This window comes from Sus scrofa, chromosome 18 (genome assembly GCF_054392235.1).
Source record: "Sus scrofa isolate SSC_HxYL_T2T_F1_AM1 chromosome 18, Sscrofa_HxYL_maternal_Yorkshire_Landrace_v2.0, whole genome shotgun sequence".
NCBI lineage: Eukaryota > Metazoa > Chordata > Mammalia > Artiodactyla > Suidae > Sus > Sus scrofa.
Window position 1 is genome coordinate 45,434,458 of NC_139400.1, and position 18,859 is coordinate 45,453,316.

General features: G+C 38.4%; 1 protein-coding gene across 6 annotated transcripts in view; it reads right to left on the reverse strand.

Moving 5' to 3' along the window:
- DNAJB9 (DnaJ heat shock protein family (Hsp40) member B9) overlaps nt 1-18,859 on the reverse strand; it is a 748,064-nt gene that overhangs the window by 697,907 nt on the left and 31,298 nt on the right. For 3 of the 6 annotated variants that reach the window (XM_085005842.1, XM_085005841.1, XM_085005840.1), the window contains exon 5: nt 940-1,055. In XM_085005842.1, coding sequence (XP_084861968.1) covers nt 940-1,055 — 116 coding nt within the window. Of the gene's footprint in view, nt 1-877; nt 1,056-15,696; nt 18,725-18,859 lie in introns of those variants that run through there. The other 3 variants (XM_085005838.1, XM_085005844.1, XM_085005843.1) reach the window with 3 other exon arrangements.

The window sequence follows — 18,859 nt, forward strand, 5'->3', positions numbered from 1 at the left end:
CTGACCAGTAAAACCTATAATATCAAACTGATTCTCCTTACCTAATATATTTCTAGCACTTTACATTTACAAAGGATTTTGTTATTGTTGTTGCTAGCTGTCAGTTTCAGTGGATCTATTAAGGTAAGTGTGGCTATTTTCCTCTTACTCCAGAAGGCTGAAGATCACATTGCTACAATTTACCCACTAAACTTGTGTCCAAAACAATTAGAAGTTTACTGATACCTAGAACAGTGTTTGACTCATTTTTTCTTTCATTGAGGAAAAGGTAAAGAAATACAATTAACCAATTTCCATTTAACTAATGATTATAGCTATACAGCCTGAATGATTCAGACCAAACCCTTCCCTAATCCTCATTTTATATCAGTACTAGTATTTCTGGCAGGAACGATTCACTAATTAGCATATGTACTGATATTTTAATTTGTCCTCAGGTTTCAAGATTTGAGTGCACACATGCTTTAGAGTAAGTGCTGTACTAGCTCAAGGGGACTCTTAAGGGCAAGCACAGGCCAAAAGGACCAGACCCACTTCAAGTGACAGTGTGCTCAGAAAGACACATCATGTATTCATAAAACGTCTGAGAAACCACTGTATGCAAAGCTGTGGGCCAAAAGTCACATCAAATTCTAATAAATATATAAATACATACAACTGCAGAGCTGAGAAAGCTTTCTGAGCCACAGTCAACAGCCACCTTTGGTTTCAAAGACTATTTAGCCAAACCAAATTCCAGCATAACAAACAGGTAACATTCTCCAGACATTGCTGTGATGGGATTTGGTAGCATAAACTGAGTGAATACATGTTAAAACAACGGTTCTAAAGGCACCACTGCTTCACAAGGCACCACTGTGGGTTCTCAAACCCACAGCAGCATCAGCAACAGCTAGAACGTGGTAGAATTACATATCTCTGGCCCCTCCCCAGACTTACCAGACCACAAGCCCTGGGGGAGAAGCCCCACAGTCTTTTTTGCAGAACTCTTGCGGTGGGTGCTATTGCACACTAACGAGGCATTCGCTTTGGGTGGAATGAGATCAGGAATGTTTCTGGAAGGAAGAGAATCTTGAATCAGACTTGACAAGAATTAAAAAGCTTGCCTTGAACTACAAGCAAGGCCAGAAAAACAGATTAAATATTTACCTTTTCTGTTTAAGTGCTAAACCATATCATGCAACTACTTTGGTTGATCTATTTTCCACTGATGTTGAAGCCTCAAAAATATACACCTCTCCAGAGTTCCTGTCGTGGCTCAGTGGTTAATGAATCTGACTAGGAACCATGAGGTTGAGGGTCTGATCCCTGGCCTTGCTCAGTGGGTTAAGGATCTGGCATTGCTGTGAGCTGTGGTGTAGGTCGCAGATGCGGCTCAGATCCCGCGTTGCTCTGGCAAAGGCCGGCGGCTATAGCTCTGATTCGACCCCTAGCGTGGGAAATTCCATATGCCATAGAAGCAGCCCAAGAAATGGCAAAAAGACAAAAAATATATATATATGCCTTTCCAGCCAGCCAACCAGACATCTTAAGAAAACTGATAATCTCCCCCAAATATGTGAGAATTTACATGCTGTCATTCAAGATGATATGTGAAGTATTTCCCTTCACTGATAATTATTTATTTTCTTTGTTCATTTTGTAGACCATATTTTTAGTTCAAGGGTGAAATTTACAAACTATAAAGAGGCTGAAATTAAGGTGACTATAAAGCCACAAAGATTACTAATTTTTAGTCAAATTTTTTTTAAAAAAATCTTACTTTTGGCTATAGAATACAGGTTTTCTTAACACACATACACATTTTTCATTTGGTGCCACTGCATAACAATTTTAGTGTTCTACTTCCCCCTTGTGGTCAAAATTGGAAATTTACTATTTTTGAAATCTACAAGTTGACTAAACAGCAAAAACTTATTTATACTCAATTTCAAGTTTAAAAAGAAACTGGCAGATTCAATCATCTCATTGTTTCTATATATCATACAAATTCAGATATTTTGAAACACCTAATAGTTTGTAGCATTTGATCTTTTTATTCAGATATACAGCATTACCTAGACGCAGGAAAAAAAAAAAAAAAAACTGATGGGAGAAGCTATTCAATAATTTTTTTCAAACAACATTCAATTTAGTTTTTTAGGGTGCCTGAAAAAAGAAATTCAATTCATCAGCATAATGTGATCATTACTATTAAAAATAAAGTTGCTAAAACTACACAGAATTTGTGGTGGGCTTCTCAACATTTAGTTTGTAAATACTGTACTAGTCAATGGATAACTATTACTAGGGTAAAAAAAGCCCAGTTTGATCAAAAGTTCACTTTAAAAAAATCTAAAATTTGCAGCTTAATGAGAGTTGACTACTCAATAGGGCCAGATTAAGTGCCACCACAGAAACACGCTTCAGTCATCTGAGTTGAATTCCTGGGGTTATGAGTATGGTATCAAGACTGACAACTTAAAAAAAAAAAAAAGACTGATAACTTCAAAATACAAAATGATTCAAAAGCAAGGGGAAAAAAGGAGAAATGAACTTTCATCACTTAATTACATTTGCATCCATAATATGTCAAGTTCTCAACTCCTATATGGTGTCTGTGTGCTAATCTCAGGAACACTGATTATGTGGTCAAATGATGCCATGCTAGAATCACACAGGGGTCTCACTAATGAGGCAAGCTGGTTCAACTTCGGTACAAACAAAAACTGGGAAAAAAACAATGGTCTCAACTTTCAAGGAATTCTAGTTTCTTCCATCTCCGAGATTTTTAGACAATGACATTATTAAAAGTTTGCTATATTTAAGATGCTGAGCCAATGAGATACGGAGAAATCTTTTTCAAGGACCAGCTCAAATGCCAGTGTTGCTAAAGTTCGACAGAATTAACTCTTCCTCTTCAATGATACAATACCAATGTATTCTTACAGGTAGGAATGCAACTCACCCACTGCTTTAAAAACTACCACGTGCTCATCTGTCTTTCTCACTAGGCTCTGAGCTCCTTAAGGAGAGGAAACACACCTTAATCATGTAGAATCACAAACATCTAGCATAGAACCTGGCAAATAGTAGGTGTTCAATAAATGTTTGCGAAATGAATTGAATGAATGAGGGTGGGATGTATTACATAAAGGAGCTGAACGAATAGTCCCTGCCCTCAACCAGTTATGATTTATTTGCACTGGCTCTCTAAGTGTATATTGATTGGTTTGGTCTTTGCATGATGGTAAGAAGTATAACAAGGTGTGATCTCTCCTGGGGTTAAGGAGAGCTAAAAAAGAATGTTTTGTTAGCTAAATGCCATTCAAACCAGCTTTTCCAATGGCTCCTTCCCCTAATCCTTCCCTTAAAGCACAAAACTTGCTTTGAAGCCAAAGGAAGCTGGGCTGCTTTTTTTTATTTTCGGTCTTTTTGGGCTGCATCACCCGCAACTTCCAGCCACAGGATTTTTAAGCAACACAGGATTCAAGCCACATCTGCAACCTCACCATAGCTCACGGCAATGCCGGATCTTTAACCCACTGAGCAATGCCAGGGATCAAACCTGCGTCCTCATGGATACTAGTCAGATTCGTTTCTGATGAGCCATGACGGGAACTCCCTGGGCTCTTTTTCTTGATGAGTGTTATTTTCGTCTCTCCCCAATAGATGCATGGCCCCCAACTAAGGTTGCAGATGTTCATAATCAGGAAATGGTCAAATGGATATGAAGAAAACCACCATGTCCAACAGTATGTTCCCCACTTCCATGTTAACTAAACCCCGCCAAAAGAATCAATTCCATTGTTTTATACATTGCCCTTACATTTAAAACTATAATTTCTCCTTGGAGGAGCATTCCACCCAGCTCCCAGCACCTTGGTGTGTGCTGGTGTTTACTAGACTACTTTCTGTCCACTCTAATAAGATCTGAGAAAGAGCATCAGGATTCCGGGTACTTAATGAGGGAAATGAAGTGCTGAGGGGTGAAAAGGAACATAAACGCTCTGACAGTGAAGCGAGGAAGCTCCATCATTCTAGACCCCTGCATCCCCAGGGCTGCTCAGGGACCCATGAAGGTGGCCTTCCTGTACATTTCCTGCTATTATCTATCTACCCACAGTTTATCACTACTATGCCTCTCCTTCAAAGTGACAGCTAATTAATTTGAGAAAAATCACTCCTGAGAGTACTATGAACTCTTAGAATCTTCTTCATTCCCAAGTAACATATGCTAGACTACATGATGTGGACAGGCTGTTATTAAACAAAAACCGATGTGTTATTCCCACCCTCATCACATAGCCTAAGGGCAGAGCAGCCTGATAGTCCAACAAGAGATCAGCCAGCTCGAAGAACAGACACAGGGTAAGATGCAGAAAGGCAGCTTCACACAGCCCTGCTTCCCCCATAAACTAGCAAAGCAGGCATGCAGCTTTGTCCAGAAGACAGAGATAAGACACTAAGCCCTGAAAATCAGCAGATGATAAATTTAGTCCTTAAAACTATGCTCTGGGCCAGAGCTTAAAGAAATGCTAACAACTCCTCATGATCAGTAATATAGATTTTTAAAAGGTAGGCAACCTCTTTCAGATAGGGTGCCAAGACTAGCCCAGCATATTGGAAAGGAGTCATCCTGGGCAGATCACCAGATCTGAAGCAATAAGGATTTAGAATCTAGTGGACATTTGTTGTCATTATTGTTGTTGTTGTTATTGTTTTGCTAAACAAGATTCATTCCCTCTTTCTAATGTAACCCTATTCGCTTTAGAGAAATTACTTCCTCACCTGTCTGTGTAGTCTTAAGGGAACTGTACCCTTCCCTAATCAGAGACTTGGCACCGAGTCATGGAATATAACCCTCTTTCCCTGCTTTGAACATTAGGAAGAGTGATACAAAGATAGTTGAAAAAAAAAATAAAGTTTTGGAGTTCCCGTCGTGGTGTAGTGGTTAACCATCCGACTAGGAACCATGAGGTTGCGGGTTCGATCCCTGGCCTTGCTCAGTGGGTTAAGGCTCTGGCGTTGCCGTGAGCTGTGGAGTAGGTCACAGATGCGGTTGGATCCTGTGTTGCTGTGGCTCTGGCGTAGGCTGGTGGCTGCAACTCCAATTTGACTCCTAGCCTGGGAACCTCCACATGCCACGGGAAGTGGCCCTAGAAAAGAAAAAAAAAAAAAAAAGTTTGGGGCATATTCAATTCAGGGGCAGAGCCTGAAAAAGAGCTTGTAAAAGATGATCTCTGGCTAGAGATCTACTAGACTGCCCTAGTTTCTGTTTTTACTCTGGGACTGAGTAGAAACCATCACATGTCTAAGCCTATATATCCTGTGATGAATCCCTCTAATATAAATTCCTCCCCCTCCATTATTTATATATACATATATACACACACATACATGAATCTTTACATATACTAAATAAATATATAACTAAATAATGAATCTAGGTATTATTATACTTGAACCTACACGAAGTATATCACTTGACTGCCTGAAGATGCTTCAGTAGGCAGAATCAGGCACACAATTCTGTCTTACAACTTATTTCTCTCTGGATATGCCACACACTACATTTTAATTCTATCAGCTTACTCCCAGCCTCTCATTCTGGATGATCTCTGCATGAGCCAGGAGACATAAAGCAAGGATAAAAAATGTTGAGCATAATCCTTTGGACCTCATCACACAAACCTACTGAATTGAGAACTCAATCTCAGTCTCTTGAAAGGGGGAAAGATATTTCTCAGATGAAGTGAAAGAATCAATAAGTGGAATCAAACCTGTAGTCTATCTAATCTCCGGTTCTCCCAGTCCCAAGGAAGATTATTCTTGTAATTGAGACACTGTGGCTCTGGGTGGATGTGGCTGGCAGCAGAATCACAGTAAAACAAGTCTTTTTGGACCATCACTGGACCGGGTCACCTCTCAGGCACCCATGTAAGAGCTGAAGTCATGACTCTAATGGTGGGAGACTCAAGACAGAGAGGAAAGAGAATAGTACCAGGGCAGCCCAGGGAAAAATGTATTCTTCCCTAGTCACAGTTTTATTGTTTCCTTCCAAATACTGTCATGGGGGGAAACTATCTGTACTTCAAGATTCTGGGGGGACAAAGAGTATCTCCAAAGAAACCAATGCTTCATAAATAATATAAACTTACAAATGTTTTCATGGAGTACATTTCAAAAATTATATTACTGCCATTATGTTAAACAACCTCCTAAAATTAACCTCTTTTAATTTCTCACCTAAATGACAAAAGTCATGAAGGATCCTTAAATCTATACAGGCTCTTCATAGTCTCTGGCATGTCCAAGTCTCTCAAAGACCACTGCAGTTTAATGGGCCAAAGGTTAAAAAATGTCCAGGGACTGGAGCCACAAAATTTAACCTCCGACCCTGTGTCTTGCAGACCACGTAGATGACTTTTGGAAGAGAACTGGATAGTTGAGAGTGAGGAGACAGAAGGCATACAGGAGGATGAATGATATAGGCTGGTCATATATCATGAGCCTTTCCAGGTCTCTATTCAGAGATAAAGTTTATTTATCAAATTGAAGGGAATTATAGAGTAAACCTCCTTTTCTACCCACAGACAGAAGTCTTGTGTAGTGTTAAAAAGTCATGAACTCGGGAGACAGTCTGACTGGGTTTGAATCCCAGAATCACCACTTATTAAAAGTATGACCTCGGGATGTCTCATTAAGCTCTGCACCCCAGCTTCCCCATCTATTGAGGAGAACAATCGCATCTATTGGAGGAATTATGAGGATTTAGTTAAATATATAAAAGTGCTTACAACGAATGCCTAGTACTTAGTAAATGCTATTATTATTAAATAGTTCCTTAAGTATGGAAAATTATAGGTTGGTATAATCAGATTTCTGTTAAATCGTTTGACTAGAAATGACAGAATCAGAACAGTTCAGCCACATATGCATATTTACACGACCCCAAAAGTACTCTATACTGTGAACAAGGTTCATTTATTCAGCTAGGTAACGAGGATCCCATTTTGCTAGTAAAAAGGGACACGAGTTCCTTTGTCAATGCTCCATAATGAGACACCTCTGTATTTAAAACCTCAAGAGGAAACTCACCTTCTGGAGCTGTTGTAATACCTTGCAATTCTGATAGGCTTTGCTGTCTGCTTTATTCTATGTCCAGGCTGTCGCAGTTTTTCTCCAACTGGGTACCTTTATTTAAGATTATTTTTCTCAGATGTGTTTGTGTTCGATTTTTCAGTTGTATCTTGTTTTGCTTTTCGTGGATTTTTTCTCAAATCTCTGAACTCTCTGAAGTCTTTGCAAACTATCTCATTCTGTGGGGTTCTCAGCACAATGAATTGGTGCTAGATTGCAAGCCTCACTGGCACATCTTTCTGCTGGATCATTAATAATACTTTAAAAATTTACATCTAAGGTTCTTAGTCTTTTTCTTGCATCCTACCCTTTCTCTAGAAAATGTCACTGGCTGACTTGGTTCTCTTCTTTTGTTGCCTTTCCTTCATTCTCTTTCATTCTCCCCTTTTCTTTGCCCTTTGCAGAATGAAGGGAAACTTTGTTACTCAAATAGGCTGTTATTTCAAGATGGTTTGTCTCTTCGTATACTCAGTGCAAATACATAATTAGTGCAGAACATATTTGAATGGGATCATTTGTTTTATAAATTACAGCCACAGGCTCATCCGTTTTTGTGTACTTTCTCTTTTTGTTTCCCTAGTACCTGAGGTAATCAGATTTATGCTGCTGCTTATGTTGACTCCCTATTGTTCTTGTGATGTGTGACATCTGTTATTTTACAGTACTTAACTCGTGTGCACTGGCAGCCAGACACCTACTGGAAATAACAATTAAGGGCATAAATAACACACATCTGCATGAGCTTTGGCACTCTCGCTCAGGTATTAACTGTTTATCACCTTCCAGATTTTTTCTCTTCTGCATTGTGATAACCATTTGATTTTGAAGAGTTTAGCTTTCCTCCCTGTGGAGATTTTGGCATACATTGTACGCAATTGTCTGTTTTTGTGGGTTGGAACATGTGCGTATTGTGTTTCTCTGATAATTGAATATTCAGGAAAAAGAGACACTCCCCATCTTATTCTCTCACTGCTGTGCTAGCCTTCCCACCTGAATAGTTTATACAACATCAAGCATGACTCACTGGTAATCCCTGCTGATATAAAATTCATATGCCTGTGTGTTTTCTTCTGAAGGCAGCGATTTGCATTTCTGTAGAGGTTTGAAAGAATAGGAGAGGGTTATTATCAGTTATTATTTGCTGACCACCCACAGCACTCACAATGGGACGCAAGAGACAGAAAGGGGAAAGGCCGGCTCTTTAAAATGTACATGAAACCAGCTCAGAGCTCATGCAAGCATCTTAGCAGCACTTTAATTAGCAGCTTTCAGGGTCAGAGGACTCTCAAAATCTTCCTTACATCTACTTGGAGCCCATGGAAACTGTCACTTCACAGATGCAGGAGATAAGAGGGCAGGAAGGGAACAGCTGTGGATTCTCTCTGCTCCAACACTAAGCAAGGTGGCTAGCACAACCTTATTGCTTTGTAGAGCTTAGGGCTGGGATGTTTCTGGATGCCACTGGCACCTGATGGGAGCCACACAAAAGCTTAAATGTTTACTTCCCCTCAAAGAAAAACCAGGAATGAAGGAAGGAATCATTTGAGCTCAGTGATTGAAGGAAGGGATGGTGCTTCAATGGATGGCAATATAACGGCAGAAAAAGCCAAATTTACTGGATGAGAATGGAGCTAGAACAGAACCCTGAGCAAGAAGCTACTCTGATGGTTAAGTCAGACTAGAACACTAAATCTATGCTTCCTAAACCAGGCATCAAGAGAATAAAGAGGCTTTTTTCTTTTTTCAAAATGAAAGCATAGCTGGTAACACCAACAGTACTCTTCCTTAGAATACTCATTTTTCCCCCTAAAGCTTTTCAAATATTCCTAAATGACAGAGGTCATAAAGTATGTGTTTATTTTTGGAGAATGACAGATGAATGAGAAGGTTGAAATAGGTCATGAATAAACCATGCTTTCCAAACTCTACACAGGATTCTAGCATCAGAGATGAGGGCAAAGCTTTAGGTCTAAAACATGTCACAATATGATAATATTAAAACAAAAAAATCTAGCAAATGTCCAATGATGAGGAAATGGTTTAGCGATGATCTACCCATAAGATGGAATTATTGGCAAGTACAAAATTATGCTTTGGAGCCACTTTAATTATCTGTAGAAATGCTCACTATATAATGCTAAGTTAAAGAAGCAGAACACAAAACTATACCTACAGAACAATTTTATTTATAAGTGTGTGTATACAGATATTCACACACACTGGAAGGAAGCAGGTAAAATCAATACTGACGATTATTACGCTGAAATGAGAGCGATGTTACACTGAAATAACAGCATTAGATATATTTTTATTTTCTTCTGGATTTTTTTCTATCTTTCCATGACTAATGTATTTTAGTATTAAAATCAGAAAATAAGCAAATATTTTAAAATATCCACTTACGTGATAAAAATTTAAGAAGATTTTTGTAAGAGTCAATTTTACCCAAAAAATCTTTTTCACCAATATCCTGCAGGTACCCAAATTCCTATAATTAGACATTTATTCCACAATATATCTTGAGTAAATAGTATATATTTACAACCCTATTTCTTTTTGCTTTTTTTTGTTTTCATAATTTTAAATTGTAGTTGATTTACAATGTTGTGCCAATTTCTGCTGTACAGCAAAGTGACTCAGTTATACATATACACACATTCTTTTTTATATTCTTTTGCATCATGGTCTATTCTAGGAGACTGGATATACTTCCCTGTGCTATACAGTAGGACCTTGTTTATACACTCTAAATGTAATAGTCTGCATCCACCAATCCCAAGCTCCCAGTCCATCCCACTCCTTCCGCCTCCCCCTTGGCAACCACAACTCTGTTGTCTATGTCTGTGAGTCTATTTCTGCTTTGTAGATAGGTTCATTTGTGCCACATTTTAGATCCACATACATATAAGTGATATCATATGGTTTTTGTCTTTCACTTTCTGACTTACTTCACTTAGTATGAGAATATCTAGTGGTAACCACATTGCTGCAAATGGTATCATTTCATTATTTTTTATGGCTGAGTAGTAATCCATTTTGTATATGTACATCTTCTTATGTCTCCTGCTTCACCCCCCCGTCTCAGGATTTCTTTGGTAATTATGGGTAATTTTGTGGTTCAATGTAAATTTAGGGGTTATTTTTTCTAGCTTTGTGAAAAACATCATGGGTAACGATAGGAATTGAATTAAATCTGTAGATTGTTTGGGTGGTATTGCCATTTAACTAGAGCATGAAATATCTTTCCATTTCTTTGAATCCTCTTTAAATTTCCTTTAATAATGTTTTATAGTTCTCAGTAAATAAGTCTTTCACCTCCTCAATTAGGTTTATTCCTAGGTATTTTAATTTTTGGTGCAATTTTAAAAGTTTTTTTTTAACATTCCTTTTCTGATATTTCATTGTTAGGGTATAAAAACGTAACTGATTTTTGAATGTTAATCTTGTATCCTGCTACTTTGCTAAATTCATTTATCAGATCTAGCAGTTTTTGTGTGGAGTCCTTAGGGTTCTATATATAGTATTATGTCATCTGCATATATTGACAACTTCACTCCTTCTCTTCAAATCTGGTTACCTTTTATTTCTTTTTCTTGTCTGATTGCTGTGGCTAGTATTCCCAACACTATATTGAACAGAAGTGGTGAGAGTGGGCATCCTTCTCTTGTTCCAGATTTTAGCAGAAAGGCTTTCAGCTTTTCTGCATTAAGTATTATATTGGCTGTGGGTCTGTCACAAATGGCTTTTATTATGTTGAGATATGGTCCCTCTATACCACTTTAATAAGACTTTTTTTTTTTATCATGAATGGATGTTCTTGTCAGATTTTTTTTCTGTATCTATTGAAATGATCATATGGTTTTTGACTTTTCTTATGTTAACACAGTGTATTAAATTGATTTATTTGCATTATGTTGAAGCATCCTTATGAACCTGGGTTAAATTCCATTTGGCCATGGGATATGAACTTGATTTGCTAAAATTCGTTGAGAATTTTTGCTTCTATATTCATCAAAGATATTGACCTATATATGTATATATTTTTTTTCATATTATCTTTGTCTGGCTTTGGTATTAGGGTGATGGTGGCTTCATAGAATATCTTTGGGAATGTTCTCTTCAATCTTTTGGAAGAGTTTGAGAAGGATGATATAAGTTCCTCTTTGTATGTTTGGTAGAATTCACCTGTGAAGCCCTCTGTTCCTGGACGTGTGTGTGTGTGTGTGTGTGTGTGTGTGTGTGTGTGTGTGTGTGTGTGTATTCTATTTCACTTCTAGTGATCAGTCTATTCAAATTATCTATTTCTTCTTGATTCAATTTTGGTAAGCTGTATGTTTCTAGAAAGTAGTTCATTTCTACTAGGTTGTCAAATTTTTTGGCATATAGTTGTTTCATAGTTGGCATATAGTTATTTCATAGTATTCTCTAATGGTTTTGTATTTCTGCAGTATCAGTTGACATTTCTCCTTTTTTACTTCTTGTTTATTTGGGTTCTCTCTTTCTTCTTCTTGGTGAGCCTGGCCAGATGATTATCAATTTTGTTACCCTTTCAAAGTACCATCTCTTGATTTTATCGATTTTTTTCCTACCATTTTAAAATCTTTACTTTATGTATTTCCTCTCTGATCTTTATTATTTCCTTCCACCTGCTGATTTTAGATTTTGTTTGTTCTTCTTTTTCTAATTTTTTAAGGTGGTAGGTTATGTCATTTATTTCAGATTTGTTTTTGTTTTTATTTTTTGAGGAAGGCCTGTATTGCTATGAACTTCTCTCTAAGAATTGCTTTTATGGCATCCCATAGATTTTGTATGGCAGGGTTTTCACTGTTGCTTGAATCAAGGTATTAATTCTTTTTTTTTTTTTTTTTTTTTTAGGGCCACACCCATGGCATATGGAAATGACCCTGCTAGGGGTCAAATTGGAGCTGTAACTGCTGGTCTATGCCACAGCAACAGCACTGCAGGATCCTAGCCATATCTGAGACCTACACTGAAGCTTGTGGCAACACTGGATCCTTAACCCAATGAGTGAGGCCATGGATTGAACCCACATCCTCATGGATACTAGTTGGATTCATAACCAGCTGAGCCACAACAGACACTCCTCAAGGTATTTTTTAAATATCCTTATTGACCCATTGGTTGTTCAGTGGCATGTTCTTTAGTTTCCATGTAGTTGATTTTTTTTTTCTCATTTCTTTTCCTGTGGTTGATCTCTAGTTTGATGCAATTGTGGTCAGAGAAGATGTTGGAAATAATTTCCATACACTTAAATTTGCTGAGGTTAGTTTTGTTTCCCATTATGTGGTCAATTTTAGAGAAGGTTCCATGTGCACTTGAAAAGAATGAATATTCTTTTTTTTTTTTTTTTTGTCTTTTGTCTTTTTGAAGGCCACACCCATGGCATATGGAGGTTCCCAGGCTAGAAGTCTAATCAGAGCTGTAGCCGCTGGCCTACACCACAGCCACAGCAACACCAGATCCAAGCTGCATCTATGATCTATACCACAGCTCATGGCAATGCCAGATCCTTAACCCACTAAGTGAGGCCAGGGATCAAACCTGCAACCTTGTGGTTCCTAGTAGGATTTGTTTCCACTGCACTACAATGGGAACTCCTGTTTTTTGTTTTAATATAATGTCCTGAAACTACCAGTTAAGTCTAACTGTTTTATTGTGACATTTAGGATCTCTGTTGACTTACTGATTTTCTATCTAGATCTGTCCATTGATATGAATAGAGTGTTAGAGTCTCTTAGTATTATTATATTCTCATCAGTTTTTCCCTTTATATCTGTTAGTATTTGTTTTATGTAACTGAGTGCTCGTATTATAAGGGCATATAAGTTGATGAGTGTGAAAATCCTCTTCTTTTATTGATTCTTTTATCATTATATAGTATTCTTCTTTATATTTCTTTATGGCTTTGTTTTAAAGTTGATTTTGTCTGATATGAGTATTGCAACTCCTGCTTTCTAGTCATTACCATTTGCATGAAATACCTTTTTCCATCCCCTCGCTTTCAATTTATGTGTGGCCTTTGCTCTAAGGTGCATCTCTTGTAGACAGCATATTGTAGGCTCTTGTTTTTTTTCACACAATCTGCCACTCTCTCTTATGATTAAAACATTTAGTCCATTGATATTTAAGTTAATTATTGATACATATGTACTTATTGCCATTTTAAACCTTTTTTTTAAATTGATTCTATGTTTCTCTTGTTCCCTTCTTTTTCTTTTTGTGGTTTGATGATTTCCTTTTATTTTATGCTTGTATCCTCTTCTTTCTGGTTTTTGTGAATCTATTGTTTGTTTTGGTTTGTCATTGCCTGGTTTTTCGAGTATGTTAACCCCTTCTCATATCTGCTTGCTTTACACTGACAGTCATATAGGCACACTCAAACACATTCTTAAAAAAAAAAAAAAAAAAAAAAAAAAAAGAGTATATATTTTCTTACTCTCCTTCCCTATATTTTATGATTTCGATGTTCTTTTTTACATCTTCATGTTTATCCATTTGCTGTTCCTTGTGTTTATTACTGCTTTACACAATAGTTTTTTTTTGTTTGTTTGTTTGTTTTCCTTTGTGATCTGTATACTGGCTTATTTAAGTGATTACTTTCCAATTCTGATTTCCTCCTTCCTATATCTTCTTGCTTCTTTTCTATCTAGAGGCAACCATTAAATATTTCCTTTCAGGATAGGTTTAGTATTGCCATATTCTTTTAGTTTTTGCTTGAGAAATTCTTTATTTCTCTCCCTATTCTAAATGATAATCTTGCTGGGTAGAGTATTCCAGGTTGCAGATTTTTCCCTTTCAAAACTCTGAATGTATCTTGTTACTCCCTTCTGGCCTGCAGCCTTTCTGTAGAGAAATCAGCTGATAGCCTTATGGGGTTTCCCTTGTAAATTAACTTTTTGATTTCCTCTTGCTGCCTTTAGATGCCTCTCTTTATCATTAACTTTTGCCATTTTTATTATAATACGTCTTGTTGTAGATCTGTTTTGGTTCATCTTCTTTGGGACCCTCCGTGCTTCCTGTATCTAGATATCTGTTTCCTTTTTTAGATTTGGAAAGTTTTCAGCCATAATTTCTTCAAATATATTTTCAATTCCCTTTTCTCTTTCTTCTCCTTCTAGGATTCCTATTATGCATATATTTTAACACTTGCCTTTAGCTCAGCTTTCATCTCGGCAAACACATTTTCTAATTTTTCTTGCTCCTCCTTATAGTTTCTTGTACCTTTTTGCAGTTGAAAGCCTTTTTTAATTCCTTCAGTATTTTCATTACCACCTTTTTGAACTCAGTATCTGTTAAACTGAAGAAGTCTGTTTCATTGTGTGCTTCTTCAGGAATTCTCTTATTTTTTAAACTGGGAATGGTTCCTCTGCTTCTTCATTTATATTTCTCTTACTCTGTGCGTTTAAGGGAAACAAGTATCTACTGCAGTCTTGGAGGGCTATTTATATGCAGGAGCATCCCTGGGTAGCTTGTGTTGGTTTAGCCTTTTTTTTTCCTTGGCATGAGGGCTGCTTGTGGTTTGGAGGCTTGCTGTCTCTTTCCTTCAAATACACAGGCTATTATCCCTGCACACCTATATACTCACTATCAAGGGATAATGGCCTGGCAGCAGGGAGCACCCAGTCGCAGGGCCCTTGGCAGCAGTGGTTGTGGTGGCAGCAGGCTGTGGGTGCTCCTGCATGGGGGTGTGTGTGTGAGAAGGGCCTGGTTGCAGGACCCTTGGAAGCAGCTGGCTGCACACACCTCTGGAGTCCGAGATGGTAGTGTGGCTTGTGCCTGTCCCTGTCCCTGTGGCCCATGTAAGTGTTGCCCTGCCATCTGAAAGGCCAGAGGAGAGAAAGAAATTCCAATGGTGGTCCCAGCCCCCTCCTCTTGCACTCCCCAGCAATGGCACCTTGTTTCTTCGGCAGGATCAGGTCTCTTCTCACACTCACTAACCTGTACTTCACTATACTCTAGCCCTTTCAGGTTGTTTCCACGCGGCCAACCTTAGTCCTCAAACCAGGTCACAACTCCTAAGCCTCAGCACTCAAACCTGCCCACTCCAGCAAAAGTGCTTCTCAGACTTGGGTGCACTGAGTGTCAGCACTGACCATCTGCGTGGCTCTCCCTCCACTTTGCCCTCCTCAGGCTGGCTGCTGCAGTCTTCTCTGAGGCTTTGAATTTCCCCTTCTGCCCTGGGTGATCACCCCACCAGTCAGGGGGCCTCCCAGTGTGTGGAAACCTTTCCTCTTCCACAGCTCCCTCCCAGGAGTGCTGGTCTCAACATGCTTCCTTTTTCTCTCTTTTTCCTTTGTTCTACCCAGTCATGTGGAGATTTTTTTTTTTTTTTTTTTTTGCCTTTAGTAAATGTTCTTTTTTTTTTTTTTTTTTTTTTTATGTATTTGTGGGAAAAGGTGAGCTCCATGTCCTATTCCTCTGCCATTTTGATTTGATCCCTCTTTTTTGTTTTTTAAATGAGTATGTACTTTAATATATATTTATTTATTATTTATATCATTATACATGTGTTGAGAACTGACCCAACCCAATTTGTTCACAATCATTAGGTTCTTTTTGATAGAGAGCTATTGGCTCTAAAAGTTAGAAGTTGTTGATAGCAATGGACTCTCCTCCCACACCTGCCCAATAGGGGGTATTTGGTAAAATGAAAGCAGGTTTCTTATGGACTTTTGCTCAGGAGACAAAGATTTATAAGCAGGCAGACACAAACACAATCACACTCAGTTCTCTTACCTCAAAGAAATGTCCACAGGATAGAATAAAATCCTAAACTAATGTGCCAGGCAAATGGTCTTCCTGCCTATCCTTCAAGGGCAGGAGTGCCTATATAAAAATTCTAATTTATTCACACATCTTGAACACTAATAATTTTACTAAGGAAATATTATTTCTAATACCCATTATGCTAAAAACATAAATAACTGGAGATCGATCTAGTGCCTTTAGAGTATAGCCTTGGGATTAGTCTTTCAATAGCAACCGCCCATTCCTTGAATGTTTATCTTGATTAGCGTATGTATATGAAGATTAACTCATCAGCCCTAAGGTATGGATTAAAGCTAAAAGACTGCACACTTAACTAATTTATAATAAATTAGAGATAATGATATACATTTACCAAAAAAAGTCTAAAAAAAATAACCAGCAAATTGTTATTAGTGGTTTTCTCCAAAAAGAATGGAACTAAGAAGAGGGGATATTTTTCTTGATACTTGTCTATGATATTTGATGTTTACAAAAGCAAATATTGTTTTATAATATATTAATACTAATAAAAATTTTTAAAGGATGTAATAACTTACAATGGAGTTTTATTCATCTGAATTAAAGATTTCTCTGCTCACCTTCAAAAGTGTACAGCAGTGTGCTGGGAGTTTGCAAAAGCACAGGATGAAAAGACATGGAGAGAGTGCATACTGTTGGACATTTGAGATGAGCTAGAGCATAAAGTAACCTAAATAATAAATAATTTAAAACAGATTTTTAAAGCAGTTTCTCTCTGCCCTTTCTTCCCTCAACCTTATACCCCTGCCTCTCACCCTACATCCCTCAGCCTCATTGGAGAGACTCATTCACTTTTTTCTATCATTAGAGGATTTTAGTGGGAACATTTGAAAAATTACATCCTTTGTTATTTATCATCCATTAGTGGGTGTTGTGAATTACTTTATCAGATTATTGTGATCAAACAGGTATCTGCAAGGGCCAAGGAATAACTGAGAAAAGGATGCAACTCGTGACAGGTGATGGCTGAAGAAGTGGAAGAGGAAACAGGTGAAGGAGAGAAACAGTCTGGAATTCAACAGATAACTGAGACCAGGATATCCTGAACTCTAGGGCAGCCAAGCCGTTAGCCCCCTAGGGACTAGAGCTTTGAAAAGATGTGCCTTAGGGACTGAAGCAGAGGAGTGAAGCAGAGAGGTCAGGGAGCATTAGCATCAAAACATTTTATATTATAACTTATCCCTCCCCAGGAAGAATATAGACAAATTCAGCAGCTATGTCAGCCATGAGATTTGCTGCCGATGATATATATTTGCATCAAGCGAAAGAGCTGAAATTACAATCTGTGTTCATGATAAATGGAGACTTGGAAGACATTTACTTTGTCTTGCCTTTTGCTTACTTGGGCATCATGCAGACACAAGACACCACCAGAGTTTGCTTAGACAACACTCAACATGGGGTAGGAGGGAGAAGGATGGGAGAAAATCACTGTGAAACATTGCCACTTCCATTGCAATTCCAGAACCATCATTTTACACTGTGAATGCTGCTGCTGTATATGAGGAGCAGGAGCCTTTCCTGATCCAAAGGCCTTGGCAGGAGGTTTCATTTGTCAGGGAAGGAAAATGCATAATTCAAAATGAAAGTCACCGGGTCCTGAAAATTTAAAACAAATGAAGCAAAACTTCATTGTTTGGATCAGCATCAGGGAACTACTCCTGCCCCTCCAGAGAGGGAGCCACCCCTCCCATTTCTCACTTGCTATCAGACCCTATAAACATAGTGAAAAAGAGAGGAGGGAGTTCCCGTCGTGGCTCAATGGTCAAAGAATCCGACTAGGAACCATGAGGTTGCGGGTTTGATCTCTGGCCTTGCTCAGTGTGTTAAGGATCCGGTGTTGCCGTGAGCTGTGGTGTAGGTTGCAGACATGGCTCAGATCCCGAGTTGCTGTGGCTCTGGCGTAGGCCGGTGGCTACAGCTCCGATTGGACCGCTAGCCTGGGAACCTCCATATGCCGCAGCAGTGGCCCAAGAAATGGCAAAAAAAAAAAAAAACAAAAAACAAAACAGAGAGAGAGAGAGAGAGGAGGCTGGGGGCATCATGGAGCTAATAAAATGTAACTGCCTTTTATGTATTTGACTTCAGTGGTTTTAGGCAAGCAGCAGGCATCTCTCACTTGCTCTTAATCTCTCTCTCTCTGTCACTGCAGAAGGACAGCTTTAATCCTGTGCCCCTGTGTCTGAACGATCACCAACCACTCCAGAATGTCTGCTCCCTTCTCTCTCCTGAAATCTCCCTCTCCCTTTCTTCAGCAACTTCTTTTCCCAACCTTCCTCCTCATAAACCCAAAGTTTAACTCAGGCAGCTGGTGCATGATAATGAGTCATCCATTCACCCATCCACCCCATCTTTTTGACAAATATTTATTTACAGCCTGTTATGGATGAGATGTTTGAGAAGGGAGAAAAGGCGCTCTCCTGTGCCCCACTCTGCAGTTTATATTCCTGAGAGATTCTGAAAACTCTGCCCCTAAAGTGACTATAAACAGTTTGCAGCTGTTATCTGTGTAGATCTATAAAGGGAAGGTATTACATAAAAATTACAAATCTATTCTAGCAATGCTCAGTGATTCCTGGCTGAATGCTACCCTCCTCCTACAGCAGCTAAGTCAAATGAACCAGCAGAGCAAATACAAGCTGGTGGCCATGGCAACGTACATTCCTGCTTTGAACTTGTCAATCCACCACAAGGAAATCACATTAATGGGATGTTTTTCTGCCACAAATAGCTTTTGTTTTCACATTTTAATTACAGGGACAGATTTTTCTTGATTTCTAAATTCTTCAAAGACCTGGGCAAAAAGGAAAAAAATAAAATTAAAATAATAATGTTATTTCAAAAAGGTTTTTGAAATTCCAATCAGTCTTTTAGCAGAGGAAAGAAAGGTGGAGAAGAAACCATCTATTTGTCCCAGTTTTCTCCCCAC